The sequence below is a fragment of the Formica exsecta genome, unplaced genomic scaffold, assembly GCF_003651465.1.
Source record: "Formica exsecta isolate Colony F162 unplaced genomic scaffold, ASM365146v1 scaffold500, whole genome shotgun sequence".
Taxonomy (NCBI): domain Eukaryota; kingdom Metazoa; phylum Arthropoda; class Insecta; order Hymenoptera; family Formicidae; genus Formica; species Formica exsecta.
Window position 1 is genome coordinate 12,885 of NW_021852243.1, and position 21,681 is coordinate 34,565.

At 32.4% G+C, this 21,681-nt stretch overlaps 5 protein-coding genes across 5 annotated transcripts; 2 read left to right on the forward strand and 3 right to left on the reverse strand.

The window, feature by feature from the left end:
* Nucleotides 1-3,047, forward strand: LOC115241609. Its single transcript, XM_029817438.1, has 9 exons — nucleotides 1-290; nucleotides 628-747; nucleotides 850-967; nucleotides 1,433-1,718; nucleotides 1,894-2,010; nucleotides 2,091-2,181; nucleotides 2,400-2,536; nucleotides 2,690-2,822; nucleotides 2,897-3,047. Exons 1-9 carry the CDS (start codon nucleotides 126-128, stop codon nucleotides 2,945-2,947), a joined length of 1,218 nt encoding a protein of 405 aa, XP_029673298.1. The 5' UTR covers nucleotides 1-125; the 3' UTR covers nucleotides 2,948-3,047.
* Nucleotides 3,048-3,853: 806 nt separating this feature from the next.
* Nucleotides 3,854-7,248, forward strand: LOC115241607 (odorant receptor Or2-like). The gene is made up of 9 exons (XM_029817434.1): nucleotides 3,854-4,009; nucleotides 4,305-4,424; nucleotides 4,539-4,656; nucleotides 5,551-5,827; nucleotides 5,975-6,097; nucleotides 6,183-6,273; nucleotides 6,358-6,494; nucleotides 6,746-6,878; nucleotides 6,950-7,248. The coding sequence occupies exons 1-9, from the start codon at nucleotides 3,854-3,856 to the stop codon at nucleotides 6,998-7,000; spliced, it is 1,206 nt and encodes a 401-aa protein (XP_029673294.1). The 3' UTR covers nucleotides 7,001-7,248.
* A 135-nt stretch (nucleotides 7,249-7,383) lies between these two features.
* LOC115241567 (odorant receptor 13a-like) lies at nucleotides 7,384-10,588 on the reverse strand. Its single transcript, XM_029817368.1, has 9 exons — nucleotides 10,422-10,588; nucleotides 9,785-9,910; nucleotides 9,589-9,709; nucleotides 9,118-9,379; nucleotides 8,553-8,678; nucleotides 8,150-8,240; nucleotides 7,807-7,943; nucleotides 7,511-7,643; nucleotides 7,384-7,434 (listed from the first exon to the last, which is right to left on the reverse strand). The coding sequence occupies exons 1-9, from the start codon at nucleotides 10,563-10,565 to the stop codon at nucleotides 7,384-7,386; spliced, it is 1,191 nt and encodes a 396-aa protein (XP_029673228.1). The 5' UTR covers nucleotides 10,566-10,588.
* Nucleotides 10,589-11,395: 807 nt separating this feature from the next.
* Nucleotides 11,396-14,761, reverse strand: LOC115241611 (odorant receptor 9a-like). Its single transcript, XM_029817440.1, has 9 exons — nucleotides 14,049-14,761; nucleotides 13,798-13,917; nucleotides 13,521-13,638; nucleotides 13,185-13,434; nucleotides 12,988-13,107; nucleotides 12,407-12,497; nucleotides 11,951-12,087; nucleotides 11,651-11,783; nucleotides 11,396-11,446 (listed from the first exon to the last, which is right to left on the reverse strand). The coding sequence occupies exons 1-9, from the start codon at nucleotides 14,190-14,192 to the stop codon at nucleotides 11,396-11,398; spliced, it is 1,164 nt and encodes a 387-aa protein (XP_029673300.1). The 5' UTR covers nucleotides 14,193-14,761.
* Nucleotides 14,762-15,707: 946 nt separating this feature from the next.
* On the reverse strand, nucleotides 15,708-18,735 carry LOC115241610 (putative odorant receptor 59c). The gene is made up of 9 exons (XM_029817439.1): nucleotides 18,592-18,735; nucleotides 18,341-18,460; nucleotides 18,093-18,210; nucleotides 17,756-18,005; nucleotides 17,564-17,683; nucleotides 16,983-17,073; nucleotides 16,547-16,683; nucleotides 16,252-16,384; nucleotides 15,708-16,044 (listed from the first exon to the last, which is right to left on the reverse strand). The coding sequence occupies exons 1-9, from the start codon at nucleotides 18,733-18,735 to the stop codon at nucleotides 15,994-15,996; spliced, it is 1,164 nt and encodes a 387-aa protein (XP_029673299.1). The 3' UTR covers nucleotides 15,708-15,993.
* Between the last annotated feature and the right edge of the window lie 2,946 nt (nucleotides 18,736-21,681).

A 21,681-nucleotide genomic window follows, 5' to 3' on the forward strand; every position in this document is an offset into this window, starting at 1 on the left:
CAATATGTATGTCTTTACTGTTGTCTACGTCAATTGAAGTTAAATAGAATTCTTGATAAGACACTATATTTGCGATCTATATCTTGCATTGTCTCCATTCTTGCAAGTGGTAGATAAAAGACAGCATGGATAATATTGACCAATTTGATCAATTCTTCAAAAATTCGCATTACAACATTGTTCGCTCGCTATTAAGTGTTAGCGGTCTATGGCCTTTTCATACGTTAAGAAGACGCTGCGCTATATACCTCGCAATGATACTCGTACTCGGATCTGGATTTACGTTTGAGGTAAATTAAATGTTTTCTCACATTTTAAAGTACCATATTTATATTTTTTAAATTTTATATGTGTCTAACAAAAACTGTAAAATTTCAATATTATGTCCGGCGGTAATTCTGTTGTTAATTCTAGTGACATTTATGGTATACGTATATACAGATTTATATACACATACATTCGATTTTAAGTATACTTGGCAATACATGCATAATTTACAATCGGACAGTTTAATTAATATTACATATGTTATTATTATGTTATTATAATGTATTGTAGTTTCTATTATATATATATATATGATTGTGTTATATGATATTTAGATAATATAAATGATGGAAAATATAGGTATTGGGAGTAATGGATATTTGGCATGATTCTTTTGAAGTAATCGATGCTCTGCCATTATTATTTTTTCCTGTAGTAAATATGATTAAAATGATTTATGCAGTGTATACATTACAAAATGTACGTAAAAATAAAAGTAATGAATGCTGACTAATAATAAAAGCGATAGCGAAAAATGTAGAAAATAATATGTGATTTTTAATTGTAAATTTTCTTTTACAGATAAAACTACTTCTAATAAATATGCAAGAGTACTGTCTTTCCCCAAAGTCGGACAAGGAAACTAAAATATATAACTCGCACGCGTTATATGGGCAAAAATTTGGATACATTTATACAGGTAAGTTTAACGATTCAATGTAACAATAATATAGTGTAGAAAAACAATAATAAAAAGATTCGAATATATGTATAAAAGTGCATATAAATAAATACATACTTATATTATATAAAAATTCTCTTTAACAATAATGAACGTTTCGATCTTTCTTTTGAATTATTTTCAATATGTTACTTACCTTTGTATGCTGAAAATAGTCCAAAAGAAAGAGTGAAACGTTCATTATTATTAAAGAGAATTTTTACACAATATAAGTGCATTTATTTTATTTTTACTTATTCGAATATATTTTTACATAAATTCAATTTTCTAAATAATTTTTTTTTTTAAAACATACACACACACACTTAGTATGTTACAATAATTTTAGATATTTTTGAAAAGACATTTGACTTTTTACAATAATCGTATATTTCTTTGATAATAATAATAAATTATAAAAATTTGACTTTTTATATAAATTAGGTCTCGTACTTTGTCACCCTATTATTTTCCAATCTCTGACGTTAATGACCAGGCTTATCAACAAAAAGGAAAACGAAGAGAAGAATGCGTCGTCAACTGAAGCGCAGGGGGCCCAAATAGGATTATCTTATCACGTAAATTATATGGTTGATATAGACACGTACTACGTTCCAATTTTCATACACACGGCTATATGCGAAATGTCTTACACGTTTCTGATAGTTGTATTTGATGTCCTGTATATAATATCGATCGAGCATTGCTGCGGATTGTTCGAAAGTTTGAGGTGAGAGAGTATATGATGGATCTTGTCGGTTTATATAAAATCACATGCACACGAAATTTGCGAAAATGCGTATCGTATATGAATAAATAATTACTCACCGCAAGTATACGTATCCGCAACAAAATAATTGCCCCACGTTATCGTTTTTTAATATTTAGACAATATGAAATTTCAGATATAGATTAGAAAATGCTTTCAACTTTGAAAACAATAATAATAATTTAACATTTACAAAGAATTTATCTTATTCAAATATTGTATATAGTATCCAAAGACATACCGAAACAATGCAGTGAGTATTTCTAAATGAGCATTAATATCTCTGTTAAATAATAATAATGTAAAGTAATATCTTCATGTACATTACACTAGATTTATTGTCATTATGAAGTCGGTATACAGCTTACCTCTCTTTATACAAGTGGGATATCTTGTATTAGCTTTAAGTATTGTAGGATTTCAGGTATATATATTTGATAAAATTTCTAGTGACACTTTTCACATATAATTTTATATCATACGCAGAGAGAAATCATTTAATACAAATTATATAATGCAATTAATTAATTTAAAATTAAATGTAATTAATTTAAAATTAAAATTTAATTTAAAATTAAATGTATGAGATTTTTTATATATCATACACATAGTTTATTATTTATATTTTGCTATCTTTTTCAGATAATAACAAACACGGAAAACATAAATCAGGTTATAAAACATACTGCTTATATGAATGTACTATTAATCAATATATTTTTTGAAAATTGGCAAGGTCAAAAAATCATAGATTCCAGCGAGAAAGTATTTGAATCCGCGTATGTTTCGTTAATATCAGGATCTAGTAAAATCTTTTGTAATATTTTTTTATAAAATCGCTCGTCATATCGCGATAAAAATGTAATATACAGTCATCAATAAATGGAATTTCATTCATGGAATAAACCACAAAAATCTTGCAAAATTTGCAGATATAATGCAGAGTGGTACAATATGCCGGTAGCGACAAGAAAGCTCCTTATAATGATAATGATGACAAGTAAAAAACCATTGATGCTTACTATCGGAAAATTCTTCGCATTATCATATATAACTTTTAACGCGGTAAGTATAATTATTTTATGCAAACACGCGATGCCTCAAAATAAAAATTAAAAATTAAAAAAAATTTATTTAAGGTAATACGAACATCATCGTCATACTTTATGCTATTACGATCTGTACAGTAAATATTTTAATCGTAATTTACATTTATATCGATGCTTTGATAACTGAAGAGAAATACTAGTTTATGTAAATAATTTAATAAAATTCTAAAACAATCGTTAATTTTTGAATATAAAACATTTTTTTAAGAGGAGAAATCAGCATTTTAGCCTGCTGAAAATTATTATAAATATTTGTAAACAATTTTCGATGTAAACAATTTTTTACTTCGTAATGGCTGTTACTTTATCGTCAATAATTCTTTTATATGTTATAAAACTTTTATAAATAATACCAATATTTAATAGTAATAACTTGAATAACTAAGATTGCACGCAATAAAAGACTCACATACAAATTTTTATTAATAGCAGTAAATAAATCAAGCAAATTGGAGCATTTTTCACTTTTATCACAAAATGTAATTTCTTTCAAGGTATAAAAAAAATTAAAATCTGCCAAAAAATTGCACGTATATGTAGAATAATCTTTCCTATAATTTGCAATTTATACGATTCTCTCTGATAGTCTTTTAGTATCGAAAATCTTTACAGCAGTGCCAAGATATAGAGAGAATCGAGAGCTCCTTTTATTGTCGTCACAAAACTGCTGTCTTTCATTTAATGCAGTCAATGTAAATTGCTTCGAAATCTGCAAAAGAGATACTACCTTTGATCCTGGATATGTTTGAGTATAGCCAGCTGCGTACAATTTTACAATTTGTACAAGACAATCTCGTAATTTCGCGATCGATCGCAAATGGTCTCTAACAGTAGTTACTTGTTTCATAGCACAAATGCGTTGACAACACGTGCATGTCGCATAAACGGAATCTCTTATGAGGGACCGATCGATCTTATCTATACTCTCGCGTAAGTCGAGTAAATTTTGCTTGCTCAAAATCGACAGCCGCGATTAAAAAAAGAAACATGCGTAATGTCAACGAGTTCTTCCGCGAATCGAACTACAATAATCTCCGCATTCTGTTAACTATCTGCGGTGTGTGGCCCTTTCAAGCGTTCGCTAAACGTTGCGCGATGTACGTCGCATTTACGGTTCTATTTGTATCCGTGATGATATTCGAGGTACATCGAGAGAAAAAGAGAGCGAGAGCGAGTGTTTCGTCATTTCAAAAGCATTGTGTACAAGGTTGTAAAAAAATATCTGTCGCAATTTTCTCAAATAAATGTACACTTCTGTTTCCTTGTAATATTTTGCGCGATACACTTTTTTCTTTTTTAAATATTTCCATATCAAACGGGAAATGCAAAGATTCAACCGAGGAAATTACGACGATCTTTTTCTTTCTACACTTTGTACACATTACTATAGGAAATTAGAATTATACTAATCTTCGGAATTGTAATATATTTGTCACAGCTGGTGTGTTTGTTCAAAGTCTGGCCAGATTTTTTCGAAGTGTTCGACTGTCTGTCGATGCTATTTTTTTCCATAACGTCAACCTTTAAATTGATCTACACAGTGTATAAATTACCTAAGGTGCGTAAATAAAATCGGTGCTCTAATCATTTTAATTGAAAAATTGAAACACAATTAAGATAACAATACAGCGTTATCGAGCAACATCGTATTTAAATTGACTTCGAGCTACAGATGAAGACACTTCTGCTGAAAATACAAGAGCATTGGTGTTCTCTGAAGACGGACCAGGAAATTAAAATCTTGCGTTCGTATTTACTGTTCGCGCGAAACTTAAGCTACATTTATGCAGGTAATGTAGATAAATTCATCGGTTTAACGATACAGCAATAATAATACAGATTAGATTTGATCAGAAAACGTAGAATGTAAATCTGAGAAAATATTTTATTCTTGATGAACTACACTATACATATTCCTATTTCAATCGAAAATTCTGAAAATATATCTTTTAAAAAACTGTCGACTTTATATAATTTTATACTTACATCCTAATGTTAATGTATTAATTAGTTCAAGAGAATTACTATCCAATTTTTTTAAAGATTTGACTTCTTATAAAGAATATCTCTTAATATATTATAAAATAATACATTATAAGTATATTTTATTTTCATTTCCTTCCTAATAACAATAATTACAAAGCTCAACCATCTCTAAGATATAAACATTTTTGTATGTTAGCATCATGATTGACTTACTGACTTCTACGTATCGCACGCGACGTAAGAAAAAGATAATCCGTCTAAATCTTTATCTCCATATTTACAGAAGATGTTCTACATATCCTTTTTCCATTTCCATACACGCTTGGCATCTTCTTCTTACAGAATCCCCAAATCGCAAAGATCCACAATCGCCGGTTGATGACAACTGACTGATTGCCGGTGAAATCTTCTGTTATAAAGTATGTATGAAAATTGAATAAAAACATTCAGAATGCGATTTATAAACACTGAGGTAAACATCGCATGCGACACATAGAAGCCAGTAAGTCAATCATGGTGCTAACATACAAAAATGTTTATATCTCAAAAACGGTTGAGCTTTCGATCTATGTTTATTAAAGTTGTTTTACTCAGTATGATGTATCTTATCTACCATATAAATATTGAATGGTTTTTTTTCCCCCCTATATCTGCACAATTATTAAAATCCAGAAATCTAATATTTTCATATCTATCAGGTACTATTGTTGGCCACGCCGTGATTTTTGCACTCACACCTTTGATAACCAGACTTTTCTACGAGAAATCCGTTGGGACAATCGACGCGTCAAACCAGACGCAGGAAACACAGCCTACCTATCGCATCAATTACGTGCTTGATTTACAAATGCGCTATATCCCACTTCTCATACAATGCTCTATATGCGAGGTATATTACACGATATTACTGACCGCGTTCAACGTCTTTTATTTGGCATGCGTCCAGCATTGCTGTGGCTTGTTTGCAGCTCTGAGGTAAGTCTGACGTATCCGCGAAAGTATTTAATTCTCAAGGCCCTCAAATTCACGTATTTAAATAAAATTTGTTCTCGTGCATAATTATGTATTAATATGCATATTATATATAAAGAATATCGACATATGCACGATATTGAATTTTAGATATCGTTTGGAAAGAGCCTTTGAATCTGAAGACAATGGTGACGATTTAGTAACGACGTTCACGCAGAATAAATCTTATTCAAATATTGTGTACAGTGTTCGAAAACACGCAGAGGCAATACAGTTAGTATATATCTGCATGTGTAATAAAACATGGTCATAAATAATCAATAATAACAAATTGACGTGCCTTTGTGCATTACACTAGATTCGCTATTGCCATAGAATCACTCTACAGATTACCATTCTTCATACACATGATAGTTAACGGATCACTGTTAAGTATCGTAGGATTTCAGGTAATTTAAATAATTAATAATTATATATATTATGTGTGTGTTCACAAGCAATCACATATATATATATGATTAAAAAATTTCTAGCTAATGACAAATAAGGAAAACATCAGTCGCCTTTTGCCGTACGCTAGTTATCTCAACGCGCTTATGCTTAATACATTCTTTGAAAATTGGCAAGGTCAGAAGATCATAGATTGCAACGAAAAAGTGCATGAATCCGCGTACGTTTGATACAATAGCCGGAGTCCATTTTTCTCAGCACAGATGATAAATCGTATCGTGTGTCCGTTATAAATATATTATAGATAATATAGATACGCGAATAAATTAAATTAGTTTTGTATACATGTACCAAAAGCTATACGAACAATCGATTTATCTTTCGCGCCGATGCATCAAACTAAAAATATATTTGGCTTGAAATCTTTTAGAATGGATAAACGTGTGGGTATAATGCGATTTGTGTTTGCAGATACAAATTGCAATGGTACAGAATGCCTGTAGTATCGCAAAAGCTTCTGATAATGATCATGATGAGAAGCAAAAAACCACTGACAATAACTGCAGGAAAATTCATTGTGTTGTCCTATGTAACTTTTAACGCGGTGAGTTTACAAGAGACATCCGTCTATCTTTATCGCTCTTTCTGTTTTAATAATATGAAATTTTATTTAAGATAATGCGTACAGCTTTCTCATATTTTACGCTTCTACGGTCTGTGCAGTAAAAACGTGATCGTGATAGACAATTTAGGAGACATATTATATATAGCAGTCAACATGATTTAATAAAACAAAAATTCGTTCACTAGAAGATACGTATCTTATTATAAACTTTCAATGTATCTTCCATACAAATATTTTATGTAGTTAAATAAAACTAGAGAAAGAATCGCAATCGTACTTATATTCGCCTTCTCTTTCCTAAATACTAGTATTAATCGCGCCAAGAATACTTAAATACTTCGATTCTATCACGCATCTTTGTCACAGGTGATATCTCTCCGAGTTTTGATCTATTGTAATTGTATAGCTGTAACTCACGAGTTGTCGAGCAAACGGACAATGCCTGTAACTGTTGTCACTGATAATAACTTTCGAGCTGCAACGCTCACTGCATAGAACAGAGAACGGTGAAGTAAGAGAACGACGTGCGCACGACCTTAAAGAAAGAAAAGGGAAAGATAATCACCGTCAACGTTTGCGGCATCAAATGTTATTCGAAGAAACTCGCTTACTGCAGCAAAGTTCTTCAAGTTTAGAGTATACAGCTTGCCCGCAGTTATCTTAATCGGCACATAACTCCTCATTAGCATAATGGCGATCACCTTCTTCACTCTCAGCGAAGATTGATACCATTTTCCGTCGGTCCTGAAAGATCGACGTGTCAAATAGTGTTTCTTCATTGAGGTCTATCTATTTTATTGGAATCATTATTTCTGGCAGATCTGTATTTTTCGTAATGCAATACTACAGATCGAGTATACGCTAATGATCTGAATACGTTTCCTGAATTGTGTTTCCGTGTACTCACGTGTATGCAAAAATTTTATCGGTGTAGTCCGATAGTTGCTGACCCGGCCAGCTTTCGAGAAAAAGAACGGAAAACAAGCACACCGTGAACGACGCGAATCGCAGAGCCTCCTTTGGATCGGTTAGCTTTACCACTGCCTAACGCGTAAATATATAAGAACTTTTTGTCGTATAGATATAATTATAGGTATAATGATTTGCATATAGGTATAATTATAAATGTCTAAAAACATGTTTTATTCTAATCTTGAGCAGAATGATGCAATCTTAAAAAGATAGTGCGTAGAAATTTAAAATTTCTTAATGTTATAATTGCGAGAGTTTGTACTGTTTCCAGTACTAACCTGGAATATTGTGAAAGTCATGCCCATCATATTGAAACCTAGTTGAAAAAAATACGATGTCGTATTCGCATTTTCGAGATGTTTAGCGTACCTTAATGTCCGAGAAAAATTTATACAATATATTAATAAAAATTAGTACGAGCTTAAAATATAAATCAAACATATGCAATAATTATGAACGATATGTATATTGAAACAAATAGATTAGATCAATCGATTAAACAAAAGGGACAACGTTAAGTAATTTATTCGTAAATGTAAATTTACGAATTTCACTGCGCATATAAGATAGAATAAAAAACATGTCGCAATTTATTTACATAAAAGATACAATAAGGTATACTAAATAAAAAACGAGGAAATACATAAAAAATATAGTAAGTATATTCAGAAATATACTAACTCTATTATGTGGTTGTGCATGATTACACAATTCTTCGCATTTCTGTACGATGCAGCCTCTTCTCTATTTTCCGGAGACAAATTTATATCTAAAGTGGCTGTATCAATAATCCGTGCTAGTCGGTATCTAAAAAATGCTCATTGATAAACGTATCTTAGGCACAATCAAATCCAAAAATGTTGAAATTTAGTTCAACCGCATTTAATCGCACGACGTCGATAGTCTTAAAATATTAAAAAGTTTAATATACAACATCATGTTCTGATATTGTACTGGATGAGATGAATTCGGGTAAAACGTACGTATTAATAAGACATTTTATGGACAATGATAGATGTTTATTACACAATCGCTTTCTCCCCCTCGTTCAATCGAATTACACGGCAAGAAAATGTATGTTCCTATATATACTGAAGAGATTTATATAAAACATAAGAAGCGAGTGTTTTTTTTCCAATATGAAATGAGACAAACATCTGTGGAATTTCTCGACGTATTATGAAATATGCGCTTCAGATGAAAATGCTGTTCAGTCTTACAAAGTGTGCCATTATTGCGGAGTTACCCTAAGATCTCGCACAGCCCGCACTCGTGTTGTATGTGAAACACCAACATCGAGTCGATCGCTACGACGATCGTGACGAATCCGAGGGTGCCGATGTACGAGTGCACCAGCAACGAATAGTAATACTTCTGCGAATCTATAAAGTATTCCGTGCGGAACATCAAGGGTCTACCGTCGGAAATGTTATACAGACCCATATAACTGGCTGTGTTTATTAACACCGGTACAACCAGAAAGGGAGTCATTGAGCCATACAGGGAGACTGTAAATAATGTATCAATCAAGGGTCGCACCCTACGACTTGTATCGATCTGCTTAAAGGATACACGCGATATTTTTTAACTCAATTTAAAATATTCAAAAGTTAATCATTATTTTATATAAATTCTACACTTGTGTGTATAATCGACCGAAATGCAGTTTTTGGAATCTCTAAATACAATGTCGTGGAATTTTTGATATAATCTTTACCTGCGTAAGCAATCGTGACTTTTCTGCCCATCGCGTAACTTTTACACAGGATATCGTACTCGTAGCTGTACTTTGAAAAAATATTCCAATCTTCCGCCATTACAATTGTGAGTTTCTTCATCTATATTTATGAACACCTTTAAGTATCGTACAACAAAGCATATTAATGACGTCGATTCTTCGAAAATAAACATACCTGCCCATGATTGTATGTATAATTAATGTGTTTACAAATGCACATTAAACTAATTACAAAAGGCGACGAACTTTCCATAAACGCGTCGATATCATTTGCGAACCATGCGGTGATCATGCCGCCGCCCTGCAAAATTTCTCAAAATTGGCGCGAGAAGCTACGTCTAATATCTAACATCTTATTTAAGATCTTGCAAAAATGAATTCGGAGAAATCTCTTTGGAAATATTATATGTATACTTTTACGTGTATATTTTTTTTGCGATTTTAAACTCATCGAAAAACGTTGAATCCTTCCATCATATTGTCGTTCTCACAAAATAATCATAATTCGCGCAATTGAAAATTTTGAACAGCATAATTATTATATAATAACATTATTTTTATATACTTTAGATTTAGATAGAAATCTAATTTCTGATTTGAAGAGAGAGAAACATTTTTTCGTTCACCGTTAACTTCTTATATATTTTTATACGTTATTAAATTATGCTATTATAAATGTGTTATATTAATTAATGCAATTTATATATGTATATTCTTTGTGTGTATATATATATTTCTATTTATATTAACTTTTTTGTGTATATATGTAACAATTTTATTTTTAACAGGAGTTTAGGAAGACAAGAATTTACCTGAATAACTGCCTGAGAGAAAACCGCAGGCACGAAGACGGTCTGGATCAAAAATTTTTCCCAAGTCTCCTGATATGGCCACTGACCGATGAGACACATTAACATATGATTGATACGCATATATTGGCCTTGAACACTATCCATCTTGACTATTCCGTAGCAAGTATAACACTGCACTAGCGACCGGACAAAAACGCGCACGCGGGCAGAAGCCTTATTAAGCATTCCGTTTGGGCGACGCGCAATTGAGAAAAATAGTACCGCAGACACGGAATCGGATCAATACATCGTAACGTGTACTTGAAGAGAGAAATTCTCCGTTTTTTATAATCCAGTACGATACGAGGGGTCGAGTTAAAAATTCTATTCCGCGGAAAGTTAAAAGTGCATACGCAACGCTTCGCTTGAATCTTGTGATTGTTTCTCGTACAAGCAGAAGTTAATGTAAATTTTGCTTCAATTCATTTTCTATTGTAGTAATATTGTTCCAGGATTTGTTCCGTTATCTTTTCGTACTTTCGCGGAATACGCTTTACACGATAGTGCCCCTCTATTAGTACTTACTGCATGATACATGCAAAGAGTTGAAAGAATTATTTGTAACTCTATTGTAGATTTGAGAGATGGAGATACATCATGTACAGAATTGAATTGTTTTGAATAACCAGATAACACATGATCAAACATAAGGGTAATAATTCCGATACAGATATAAAAATGCTTATTGAAAATAATGGTATTCTATAAAAAAATATATTTACGCGCGCACAATAGTGATGCAAATGCCACAATATCGGTTATACAATTCGCATCTATTTAATAATCTTGATATTATTATAAAAGCACAGCTTTGAAACAAAGAATAATTTATCGCGATCGCTTTTCATTTCAGGTCAAATTTTCTAGCTCACGGTCGATGATTGCTGTTTCTTGGTACCATTGACATCACGTCAAGTTTCAAAAAGGAGAATCCGTTATTGCGCCGAGCGTAGGAAAGTGAAATACGATACAGCAGTTTTCACAATCTTGAAGAAAAGAACGATCGACATTGTAAGTATAAAAAATAAAATATAAAATTGATTACCCATTATATATGTAATGAAAAACCGATCAAAAAGTGTGTTTCAATTATATCGGAATACGGATATATAACATAATTAATTTTTCCGGATAAATATTATTAAATATCATGTGTCGTGTAATTACAAGTTCGGAATAGTTCATCTTACCGTAGCGAATGTTTCCATGCATAAAACAAACATACCGCCGGCCGTTAATACACAAGGCGGATGCGTTTTCATCATCATGAAAAGTATGAGTTTTTTCGTTCTGGCCGATGCATCATACCAGTTTAAATTTATTCTGCAATTATAGAAGAACTTTCTAACAGCTTTCATGAGCTATTCAAATTTCGAAATAAATTGTTATCATCATGCACTTCCTATTATAAACATTATTATTTCCCGTCTATATAATTTAATATTAATATTAATCATATTGCTCTTTTTTCATGAGTACATTATACGTACAGATTAGTATGAAGATATCCGCTATAATCTATTAATTTCTGAGCATTCAAACATTCGAAGCATAGATGGAATAGTAACGCCCACGTTACTGCTATTAATTTAAGAAGCTCAGACGGGTCGTCCAATTTTGTCACAGCCTAAACGACAATTATTAATTGCATCAAAAAGTGGCCAAATAAATTTTGTCGCAAAGATGCTATTATAAATATCCAAATGATAATTAAATATGTGTGTGTGTGTGTGTGTGTATGTGTGTGATAAATAGGATAATGATATTTATATAATTATTTATGCGATGAGAGTGTTTATTCGCCTTTGCTTCAATGTATAAATAAATCTTAAATTCGCGAAATTATTTATTCGATCGTTCATTTGACGATCTATTGTCAAATTAATTGACGCGATATTCGTTATTGATTATATTACCGTAACAATAAATACGAGACGCACACATACCCCAACACCCGTGATGCTTATAGTTATCATGTTGAGTCCAGCATGAAACAAAAAGTGCTTGGAATATGCAGCTTCTATGAGATCGACGAACCTTAATTCAAATATAAGAAAAATGTGATACGTCTTGCTCGATATTACAAAAATTGACCAATTAAGAATATTCGCGAGAGATGCACATTATTTGAATTTGTTTCGATATTTAGAAACAAACAAAATGTTTAATATGTCGAATCACTATTGACCTATATTTTAAAACTGTTTCATAAAGCTCATACGATAATTGAAACAAATATTTTATGTGTGTATTGTACAAAAATATCAATTATTTTTACTTTAAAAATATTTTTTCTTTTTTTTTTTTTTTTTATTATATACAAACAGTATTTTTTGAAAGAGAAAAATATTTGGAAACATAATGTATAGATATAAAATTAAAATCCATTATAAAATTTTAATCTGCGACATGTATAAAAGAATTTTTGTTATGGATCAAAATTGTCTCAGAGTCTATTCTATTATTCGAGGATTAAATATCCCAATGATAAAATTATAATGATTGAACCTGTGCAAATGACACAAACCTTATAGCAGCTCTATGATCCTGAATACACAGTATCATATTTCGATACGCTTTATCGTCCGTAATCGGAAGATTGGCGTCTGTCAAATATTTTTCCTGTAACGCTCGTTGTATTCGCGAGCTATAGGAATAATGACATCAATTTCAGAGATAACTCTTTCGCCAAATCTCTCTTCCAAGGGAGAAACTACTACTCACCCAGTTATGATAAACAGTCCGCAAACGTGTTGCACAAATATCAAGAATATCGCATCAGTCGCGATGATGGAAGTGACGCAAATTACAACGGTGAGATATCCATGAATTAAAATCGGAAAATAATATTTGTCCATGTCGACGTAATATTCGACTCTGTGCAACAATGGACGAGTCGTTTCATTAGCAACGTGGAAAATTAACGGTGGCAAGGGTGTCAACATAAAAATTACCGTGACTGTGTACATCGCATCTAAAAAGAAAATGTCAATCAGAGATATGAACAATTTTTAATTAATTGAATAAATACCAAACATTTTTTGTGTCATATTTACTGACAAATATAAATAGTCGAGAATTTTCTGCCACTGTCCGCGCACTTTCGAAGAATTTCTATATCCCTGGAATTACTCAACAAGTAAAAATCATCTCGTATTCGACCGAGCAATGTCCTCATCTGTATATAAATTCACTTATGTAAATTACTTTTGAGTAAAGAATTTGAGTTGACTATACTTTGAATATATTACGTCTAAACATGAATAAAGGCGATTATGTTTTGAGAGAGAGAGAGAGAGAGAGAGAGATACATGATAAACAAAATAATCGCACCTACCTTATTCACGCACAGCATGGAATTCATTATTTTTGTTATACCTGATATATCAATCATTATCGGAGTAAGGCACTCGATTACAATGTCCATGTCGTGAATATAGGAGAACATGCCGCATAACTTAAACGTGGTAAATATTATGATTACGCGGAAAAAGAATAATTATATCCAGCACAAGCGAGAATAAGCATGATAGTTTGCGGATTTATCTCTCCGAAATAAAAGCGATATAACATTAATTGCCGCTATACCTTCGTAAGAAGTTGCGAACAAGCTATAGTGGCTATGACGATGACTATAATATAGCTCATCTTGGGCGATTGGTAAGGCCACTGGCCAATCGCCGATAACAGAATTTTATTGACTTTGTAGTTGCGACTATCAAAGAAGTCCATTTTCCTTAAGTTAATAGAGCACTGAGAGAGAAAGCATCACGCTAGCCCTTTGATCCCTACCACGTCCACTAGTCACATCTTACAATGTTAGCAATTCTTTATGTAGCTCGACTTTTCAAACAATTCTGCCAATTAGATACTTATAGCCAATGCGAATGATTGCTGAAACGTATATAGCTACTTCTGTGGTTTGACGTTTGCCTACGTACAATAAAATCATCAAAATTTTCTGCCACTTTGTCTCTTTATTGCCTATCATTTCGATTGAAGAGGTATCAATTTTCAGGATATAATACTTTTTCATCTGATATTGTCTTGATTCGCATGTGAATCTTTCATTATTACGCGTCGACGAACTGAACAGCGTGTAGAGAGAAAAAAAAAACAAGAGGCTGAAAAGATTTAATCAATATTTCTATTATCATGTATCGACGATATACATATACATAATTTTTCCATCAGAAAACCTTGCAGTTCTTTTCGTGAGAAAAATTTGCAGAAAATAAACGCCTAATAAAGAACGTCAAACATCGCGACACAAATATGGGAAATCGTAATTTAGTATGTATGATTACTTATTAAATTATTATTATACAGGAGGTGTTTCTGAATCCGTGTTACAAACTTTGAGGGGTGATTGGACTCAGTTAACTTTTTATAGTGCGTTATTAATATTATAATATTATAAATGCATTATATTAATTAATGCAATCTACATATATTTTTGTGTATGTGTGTATGTTACTTCGTTGTCTATTATATTTACCAATTTTATTTTTAACAGGAGTTTAGGGAGACAAGAGTTTATCTGAATAACTGCCTGAGAGAAAACTGCAGGCACAAAGATGATTTGGATTAGAAATTTTTCCCAAGTCTCCTGATACGGCCACTGACCAATAAGACACATTAGCATTTGTTTGATACGCATATATTGGCCTTGAACACTATTCATGACTATTCATGATTATTGACTATTCCGTGGCAAGTATAACACTGCACTAGCGACCGGGCAAAAAACGCGCACGCGGGCAGAAGCTTCATTAGGCCTCGTTTGGACGACGCGTAAATAAGACAAATAGTACCGCACACGCGGAATCGGATCGATACATCGTAACGTGCAATTAAAAAGAGAGAGATAAATATTCGGCAACGTACGCAATATAGCTTTTCGTAATCGAATACAATACGAGGGCTCGAGTTAAAAATTCTATTCCACAGAAAGTTAAAAATACATGCAATGCTTCGCTTGAATCTCGCGATTGTTCCTTGTAGGCAGAGATCAATGCGAATTTCACTTTAATTCACTTCCTATTGTCATAATATCCAGAATTTGTACCGCTATCTTTTCGTACTTTCGCCGAATATTCTCTATACGATAATGCTCCTCTATTAGTACTTGTTGCATGATACATGCAAAGATTTGAAAGAATTATTTGTAACTCTATGGAGATACATCATCTATAGGATTGAATTGTTTTGAATAACCAGATAACATATAATCAAGCATAAGGCTAATTATTCCGACATTGATATAAAAATGCTTATTGGAAATAATGATAGTCTATAGAAAAATATATTTACGCGCGCGCGCGATAGTGATGCAAATGCCACGATATCGGTTATACAATTCGCATCTATTTAATAATTCTGATATTATTATAAAAGTACAGCTTTGAGATAAAGAATAATTTATCGCGATCTCTTTTTATTTTAGGTCAAATTTTCTGGCTCACGGTTGATGATTGCTGTTTCTTAATACCACTGATACCATGCCAATTTCACTTTTAAAAAGGAAAATCCGTTATTGCGCCGAACGTAAGAAAGTGTAATACGATACAGCAGTTTTCAAAATCTGGAAGAAAAGAATGGTCGACATTGTAAGTACAAAAAAAAATCAAATATAAAATTGATTACCTATTATATATGTAATAGAAAACCGATCAAAAAATATGTTTCAATTATATCGAGGTACGGATATATAACGTAATTAATTTTTCCGGATAAATATTATTAAATATCATGTGCCACATAATTACAAGTTCGGAATAGTTTATCTTACCGTAGCGAATGTTTCCATGCATAAAACAAACATACCGCCGGCCGTTAATACACAAGGCGGACGCGCTTTCATCATCATGAAAAGAACGAGCTTTTTCGTTCTGGTCGATGCATTATACCAGTTTAAATTTATTCTGTAATTATAAAAAAAACTTTCTAACAGCTTTGTTGAGTTATTCAAATTTCGAAATCAATTGTTATCATCATACACTTCCTATTGTAAACATTATTATTTCTCGTCTATATATTTTAATATTAACCATCTTGCTCTTTTCTCATACATACATTATACGTACAGATTAGTATAAAGATATCCGCTATAATCTATTAATCTCTGAGCATTCAAACATTCGAAGCATAGATGGAATAGTAACGCCCATGTCACTGCTATTAATTTAAGAAGCTCAGACGGATCGTCCAATTTTGTCACAGCCTAAACGACAATTACAATAATTGCATCAAAAACGGCGAAATAAATTTTGTCGCAAAGATAATATTATAAATATCTAAATGATAATTAAATATGTGATGAATAGAATAATATTTATATAATTATATATGCGATGAGAAGGTGTTTATTCGCCTTTGCTTCGATGTATAAATAAATTCTGAATTCGCAAAATTATTTATTTGACCGTTCATTTGACGATCTATTGTCAAATTAATTGACGCAATATTCGTTATTATTATTAATTATATTAACATAATAATAAATACGAGACGCACACATACCCCAACACCCGTGATGCTTATAGTCAGCATATTGAATCCAGCATAGAACAAAAAGTGCTTGGAATATGCAGCTTCCATGAGATCGATAAACCTTGATTCAAATATAAGAAAAATGTGACATGTCTCGCTCGATATTACAAAAATTGACCAATTAAGAACATTCGCGTGAGATGCACCTTATTTGAATTTGTTTCAAAATAAATGAAATGTTAACCCTTCGTCGGTGGATACATCGAATCACTATTGACCTATATTTTAAAACTGTTTCATAAAGTTCACACATACGATAATCCAAACAAATATTTTATTTACGCATTGTATAAAAATATCAATTATTTTTACTATAAAAATATTTTTTCTTTTTTTTTTTATTATTATATACAAACAATATTTTTTGAAAGAGAAAAATATTTGAAAACATAATGTATAGATATAAAATTAAAATCCATTATAAAATTTTATTCTGCGACATGTATAAAAGAATTTTTGCTATGGGTCAAAATTGTTCCAGGGTCCGTTGTTTCACAATTAAATATCCTGATGATCAAATGAATGATGGAACTTGTGCAAATGACACAAACCTTATAGCACCTCTATGATCCTGAACACACTGTATCATATTTCGATACGCTTTATCCTCCGTAATCGGAAGATTGGTGTCTGTCACATGTTTCTCCTGTAACGCTCGTTCTAGTCGCGAGCTATACATATATAGGAATAATAGCATCAATCTCGGAGCTAAATCTCTCCTTAAAAAGAAAAGTGCTACTCACCCAGTTACGATAAACAGCCCGCAAACATGTTGCACAAATATCACGAATATCGCATCAGTCGCGACGATGGAAGTGACGCAAATTATAACAGTGAGATATCCGTGAATTAAAATCGGAAAATAATATTTGTCCATGTCGACGTAATATTCGACTATGTGCAACAATGGACGAGTCGTTTCATTGGCACCGTGGAAAATTAACGGTGGCAAGGGCGTTAACATAAAAATTACCATTAGTGTATACAATGTGTCTAAAAAGAAAATGTCAATCAGAGATATAAACAATTTTTAATTAATTGAATAAATACAAATTATTTATCGTATTGTCATATACTGACAAATGTAAATGATCGAGAATTTTCTGCCACTGTCCGCGCACTTTTGGAGAATTTCTATATCGCTAGAATTTCTCAACGAGTGAAAATCATCTCGTATTTGATCAAGCAATGCCCTCATCTGTATAAATTCAATTGTGTAAATTACTTTTGAGTAAAGGATTTGAGTTGATAGTATACTTTGGATATATTATGTCGAGAAGAGAGAGAGAGAGAGAGTGATACATGATAAACAAAATAATCGCACCTACCTCATTCACGCACAGTATGGAATTCACTACTTTTGTTATACCTAATATGTCAATCATTATCGGAGTAAGGCACTCAATCACAATGTCCATATCGTGAATATAGGAGAACATGCCGCATAACTTAAACGTGGTAAATATTATGATTACGCGGAAAAAGAATAATTATATCCAGCACAAGCGAGAATAAGCATGATAGTTTGCGGATTTATCTCTCCAAAATAAAAGCGATATAACATTAATTGCCGCTATACCTTCATAAGAAATTGCGAACAAGCTATAGTGGCTATGACGATGACTATAATATAGTTCGTCTTGGACGATTGGTAAGGCCATTGGCCAACTGCCGATAGCAGAATTTTATTCACTCTGTAGTTGCGACTATCGAAGAAGTCCATTTTCTTTAAGTTAATAGAGCACTGAGAAAGAAAGCATCACGCGCCAACTCTTTGATCCCTACCACGTCCGCTAGTCACATCTTATAATGTTAACAATTCTTTATGTAGCTCGACTTTTCAAACAATTCTGCCAATTAGATACTTATAGCCAATGCGAATGATTGCTGAAACGTATATAGCTAATTCTGTGGTTTGACGTTCGCCTACGTACAATAAAATCATCAAAATTTCCTGCAACTTTGTCTCTCTATTGTCTATCATTTCGATTGAAGAGATATCAATTTTCAGGACTTGCTTTTTCATCTCATATTGTCTTGATTCGCATATAAATCTTTCATTATTACGCGTCAATGAACTGAACAGTGTATAGAGAGAAAAGAAAACAACAAGCTGAAAAGATTTAATCAATATTTCTATTATCATGTATCGACACATATACACATAAACACATTTTTCTATCAGTAGACCTTGCAGTTTTTTTCATGAGAAAAATTTGCAGAAAATAAATGCTTGATGAAGAACGCCGAACATCGTGACATAAATATGAGAAATCGCAATTTAGTATGTATGATTACTTTTTAAATTATTATATATATATATATATATATATCGAAGAGATATGATAACTGAAAGAGAGATGCGATAAAAGATAATAATTTTACATCTATCTAAACTCGAAAAAGTTCCTTATCATTCAAGTATTCAAATATATATAAATTTTTTGCTCTCTTCAATTTTTTCGTTTGCTTTCGCGCATATAAATATTTTACAGTTATTATATGTGTGTGTTATTCAATTTTTTCTCAGCTGATCGGCATCATCTTCGCGCTATGTTTGGCGAATTCGATAAGGAACGCCGAACGCAGAGGCTACAGCGTATAAAAATGGAGCATCGCGAACATCAACACCGTTTCGGGTGGGAAACTTCTTAATACGCAACAACGTTCTTATTTATCTACTACTGTCAGCGTATATTCGCCTATAAGATATGTGATAAAATATTTACGCTTTACGTACACAATAGGCTAAATTAAAATACTTTTTCTTTTTTTCAAGCAGAAAACAAGTATGGAGCAAAGTGCCTCTTTATATTTTTCGAGTCTCTTTGCGCGTCACCAATCGTAACTAAAAAGCATAAAGATAATATTTCGAAGATATTATGGTTATCAAATAAAGAATTAATTAAGCGATGTTATGTCAGCATTATTAGTCAATGTATCATTATATTATTTTCGAAAAGCTTTTAGAATGATGTTTTTCTAAACGTTTCAAATATTATATATAAATTACTGTGAAATCTACCACGAATAATATGTAACACAATTTCGAACATTATAACGAAAAATATAATAGAATGCGTTCAGGATTTTGCCACGTGGGTATAGTGCCATATGGTTCTCGAGAACGATTCTCGAAAGTGTCGAAACTAAAAACAGCAACAGTCGATCTATCACGCGCTCGTCACGCACTCCACCCTACGGATAAAATTTCTAATTGGATGCTGTATTAAATAGAAAACTGACGAAAGCTTAATGACTGTTTGACGAGGGAACTTTCAATCATGGCTGCGGTTTTTAAAATTTATCCGAGATCGGAAAAATATGTACAAAATCTTCTTTTTAATATATATATGTATATATACATTTATAAACATCAACGAGTTGCATGTTGTTTGTCGGACATGTTTAAATGTCCATTCAGTAGACTCGATTAAATTACTTTGCTCGTCCGATTGCAAGGTGTCTTTCCTCTCCAGTGCCCTCGAGTTCCCTTCTCCTCGACTTTATCACAAAATCTCCCGCCTCACTAACACCTTACACCTTCCTCCAAACTGTATATCGCGATTCGTATAGGATTATTAAAAGTCCCCTATCAACGACATCGCAATACACACATGCGTACGTGAGAGAGAAAAAAAAAAAATATATATATATATAATTAATTTTCTCATCTAACATCGTCATTCCGCTTTTATTTCATTTACAAAGAAATTGAAAGACAGCTGTACGCGCTGCTCTTTCGGTAAAAAATATTTAATTTTCTGTCAGATTTCGATATATTTCATCATCATAAACTTCTCTTTCTCTCTTATTAACATATTTCTATATTTTTTGTCTCTGCTATTAATTATCTTGTATAAATAAAAGTGACACTTTCATGATTATAAAAATGTTTAACGTTGTTATATTATTATATTTTTTTTACTAGTTTAAAAATAAAAACTTTAAACTTTAAATCATCCTATCACGATTCGGATCTTGGTGCTGCCAACGTTAACGCGTATCAATCTTACGATAGAGCATCGAACACGAGGATTTTGTTTCGGATGCAATCTCTCGCGCGAGAGCTTCCTTCCGGCGCCGTGCGCATCTTTATCCCGAGATCTCCCGTCCTCGGCTGACCGACACCTTGCGGCTCCTCTCGTTATGCCCTCGTAGACGGATGCCACGCGCGCCAAGTCTGGGCCTGGGCCCGTTCGGTTCCGTTCCGTTCCGAGGGGTAGATCCCCGTGAGAGATGGATATCACTAATCGTCTCAAGGCGAATGGGCCATGATGGTAGCAGCACGCGACCGTTGTATTCTACTGCCTTTTCCCTCCCTTGTCTCCTTCTGTCGACATTCGCGTCATCCGCCTTTACAATTCTTCTATTCTACAGGGTGTTTATTCGATCACATATCGATACTGATCGATATTGTGCAAAATGTTCAAATATTCTTGACTTTTTATAAACGTATCACAGTGTAGCTATATTATAATAAGAATAATTGACAATAATCGCATAAAAGTAAATAATAATTATAAAAAGAAGACTGCGATAAGACGAAGAACACGTGAAATTGTTCAATGATATATTATCGAAAATACAAAGTTAAGAATTATACGAATTAGATATAATTTTTGTTTTAAAACTTGAAATCCTAACAAACGGAACACCTTATATATAT

Coding starts and splice junctions, on each gene's coding strand:
- LOC115241609 (XM_029817438.1), top strand. CDS start 126: ATGGATAATATTGACCAATTTGATCAATTCTTCAAAAATTCGCATTAC. Junction 291..627: donor GATCTGGATTTACGTTTGAG/GTAAATTAAATG, acceptor TGGAAAATATAG/GTATTGGGAGTAATGGATAT. Junction 748..849: donor CAGTGTATACATTACAAAAT/GTACGTAAAAAT, acceptor TTTCTTTTACAG/ATAAAACTACTTCTAATAAA.
- LOC115241567 (XM_029817368.1), bottom strand. CDS start 10,565: ATGGATAGTGTTCAAGGCCAATATATGCGTATCAATCATATGTTAATG. Junction 9,710..9,784: donor ATACATACAATCATGGGCAG/GTATGTTTATTT, acceptor TCATAAATATAG/ATGAAGAAACTCACAATTGT. Junction 7,435..7,510: donor ACTTGAAGAACTTTGCTGCA/GTAAGCGAGTTT, acceptor TCTTTCTTTAAG/GTCGTGCGCACGTCGTTCTC.
- LOC115241607 (XM_029817434.1), top strand. CDS start 3,854: ATGCGTAATGTCAACGAGTTCTTCCGCGAATCGAACTACAATAATCTC. Junction 4,425..4,538: donor CAGTGTATAAATTACCTAAG/GTGCGTAAATAA, acceptor TTCGAGCTACAG/ATGAAGACACTTCTGCTGAA. Junction 6,274..6,357: donor TAAGTATCGTAGGATTTCAG/GTAATTTAAATA, acceptor AAAAATTTCTAG/CTAATGACAAATAAGGAAAA.
- LOC115241611 (XM_029817440.1), bottom strand. CDS start 14,192: ATGGACTTCTTTGATAGTCGCAACTACAAAGTCAATAAAATTCTGTTA. Junction 12,498..12,987: donor GATCATAGAGCTGCTATAAG/GTTTGTGTCATT, acceptor ATTTGAATTAAG/GTTCGTCGATCTCATAGAAG. Junction 12,088..12,406: donor TAAGCATCACGGGTGTTGGG/GTATGTGTGCGT, acceptor ATTGTCGTTTAG/GCTGTGACAAAATTGGACGA.
- LOC115241610 (XM_029817439.1), bottom strand. CDS start 18,735: ATGGACTTCTTCGATAGTCGCAACTACAGAGTGAATAAAATTCTGCTA. Junction 17,074..17,563: donor GATCATAGAGGTGCTATAAG/GTTTGTGTCATT, acceptor ATTTGAATCAAG/GTTTATCGATCTCATGGAAG. Junction 16,045..16,251: donor GCATGGAAACATTCGCTACG/GTAAGATAAACT, acceptor CTTTTCTTCCAG/ATTTTGAAAACTGCTGTATC.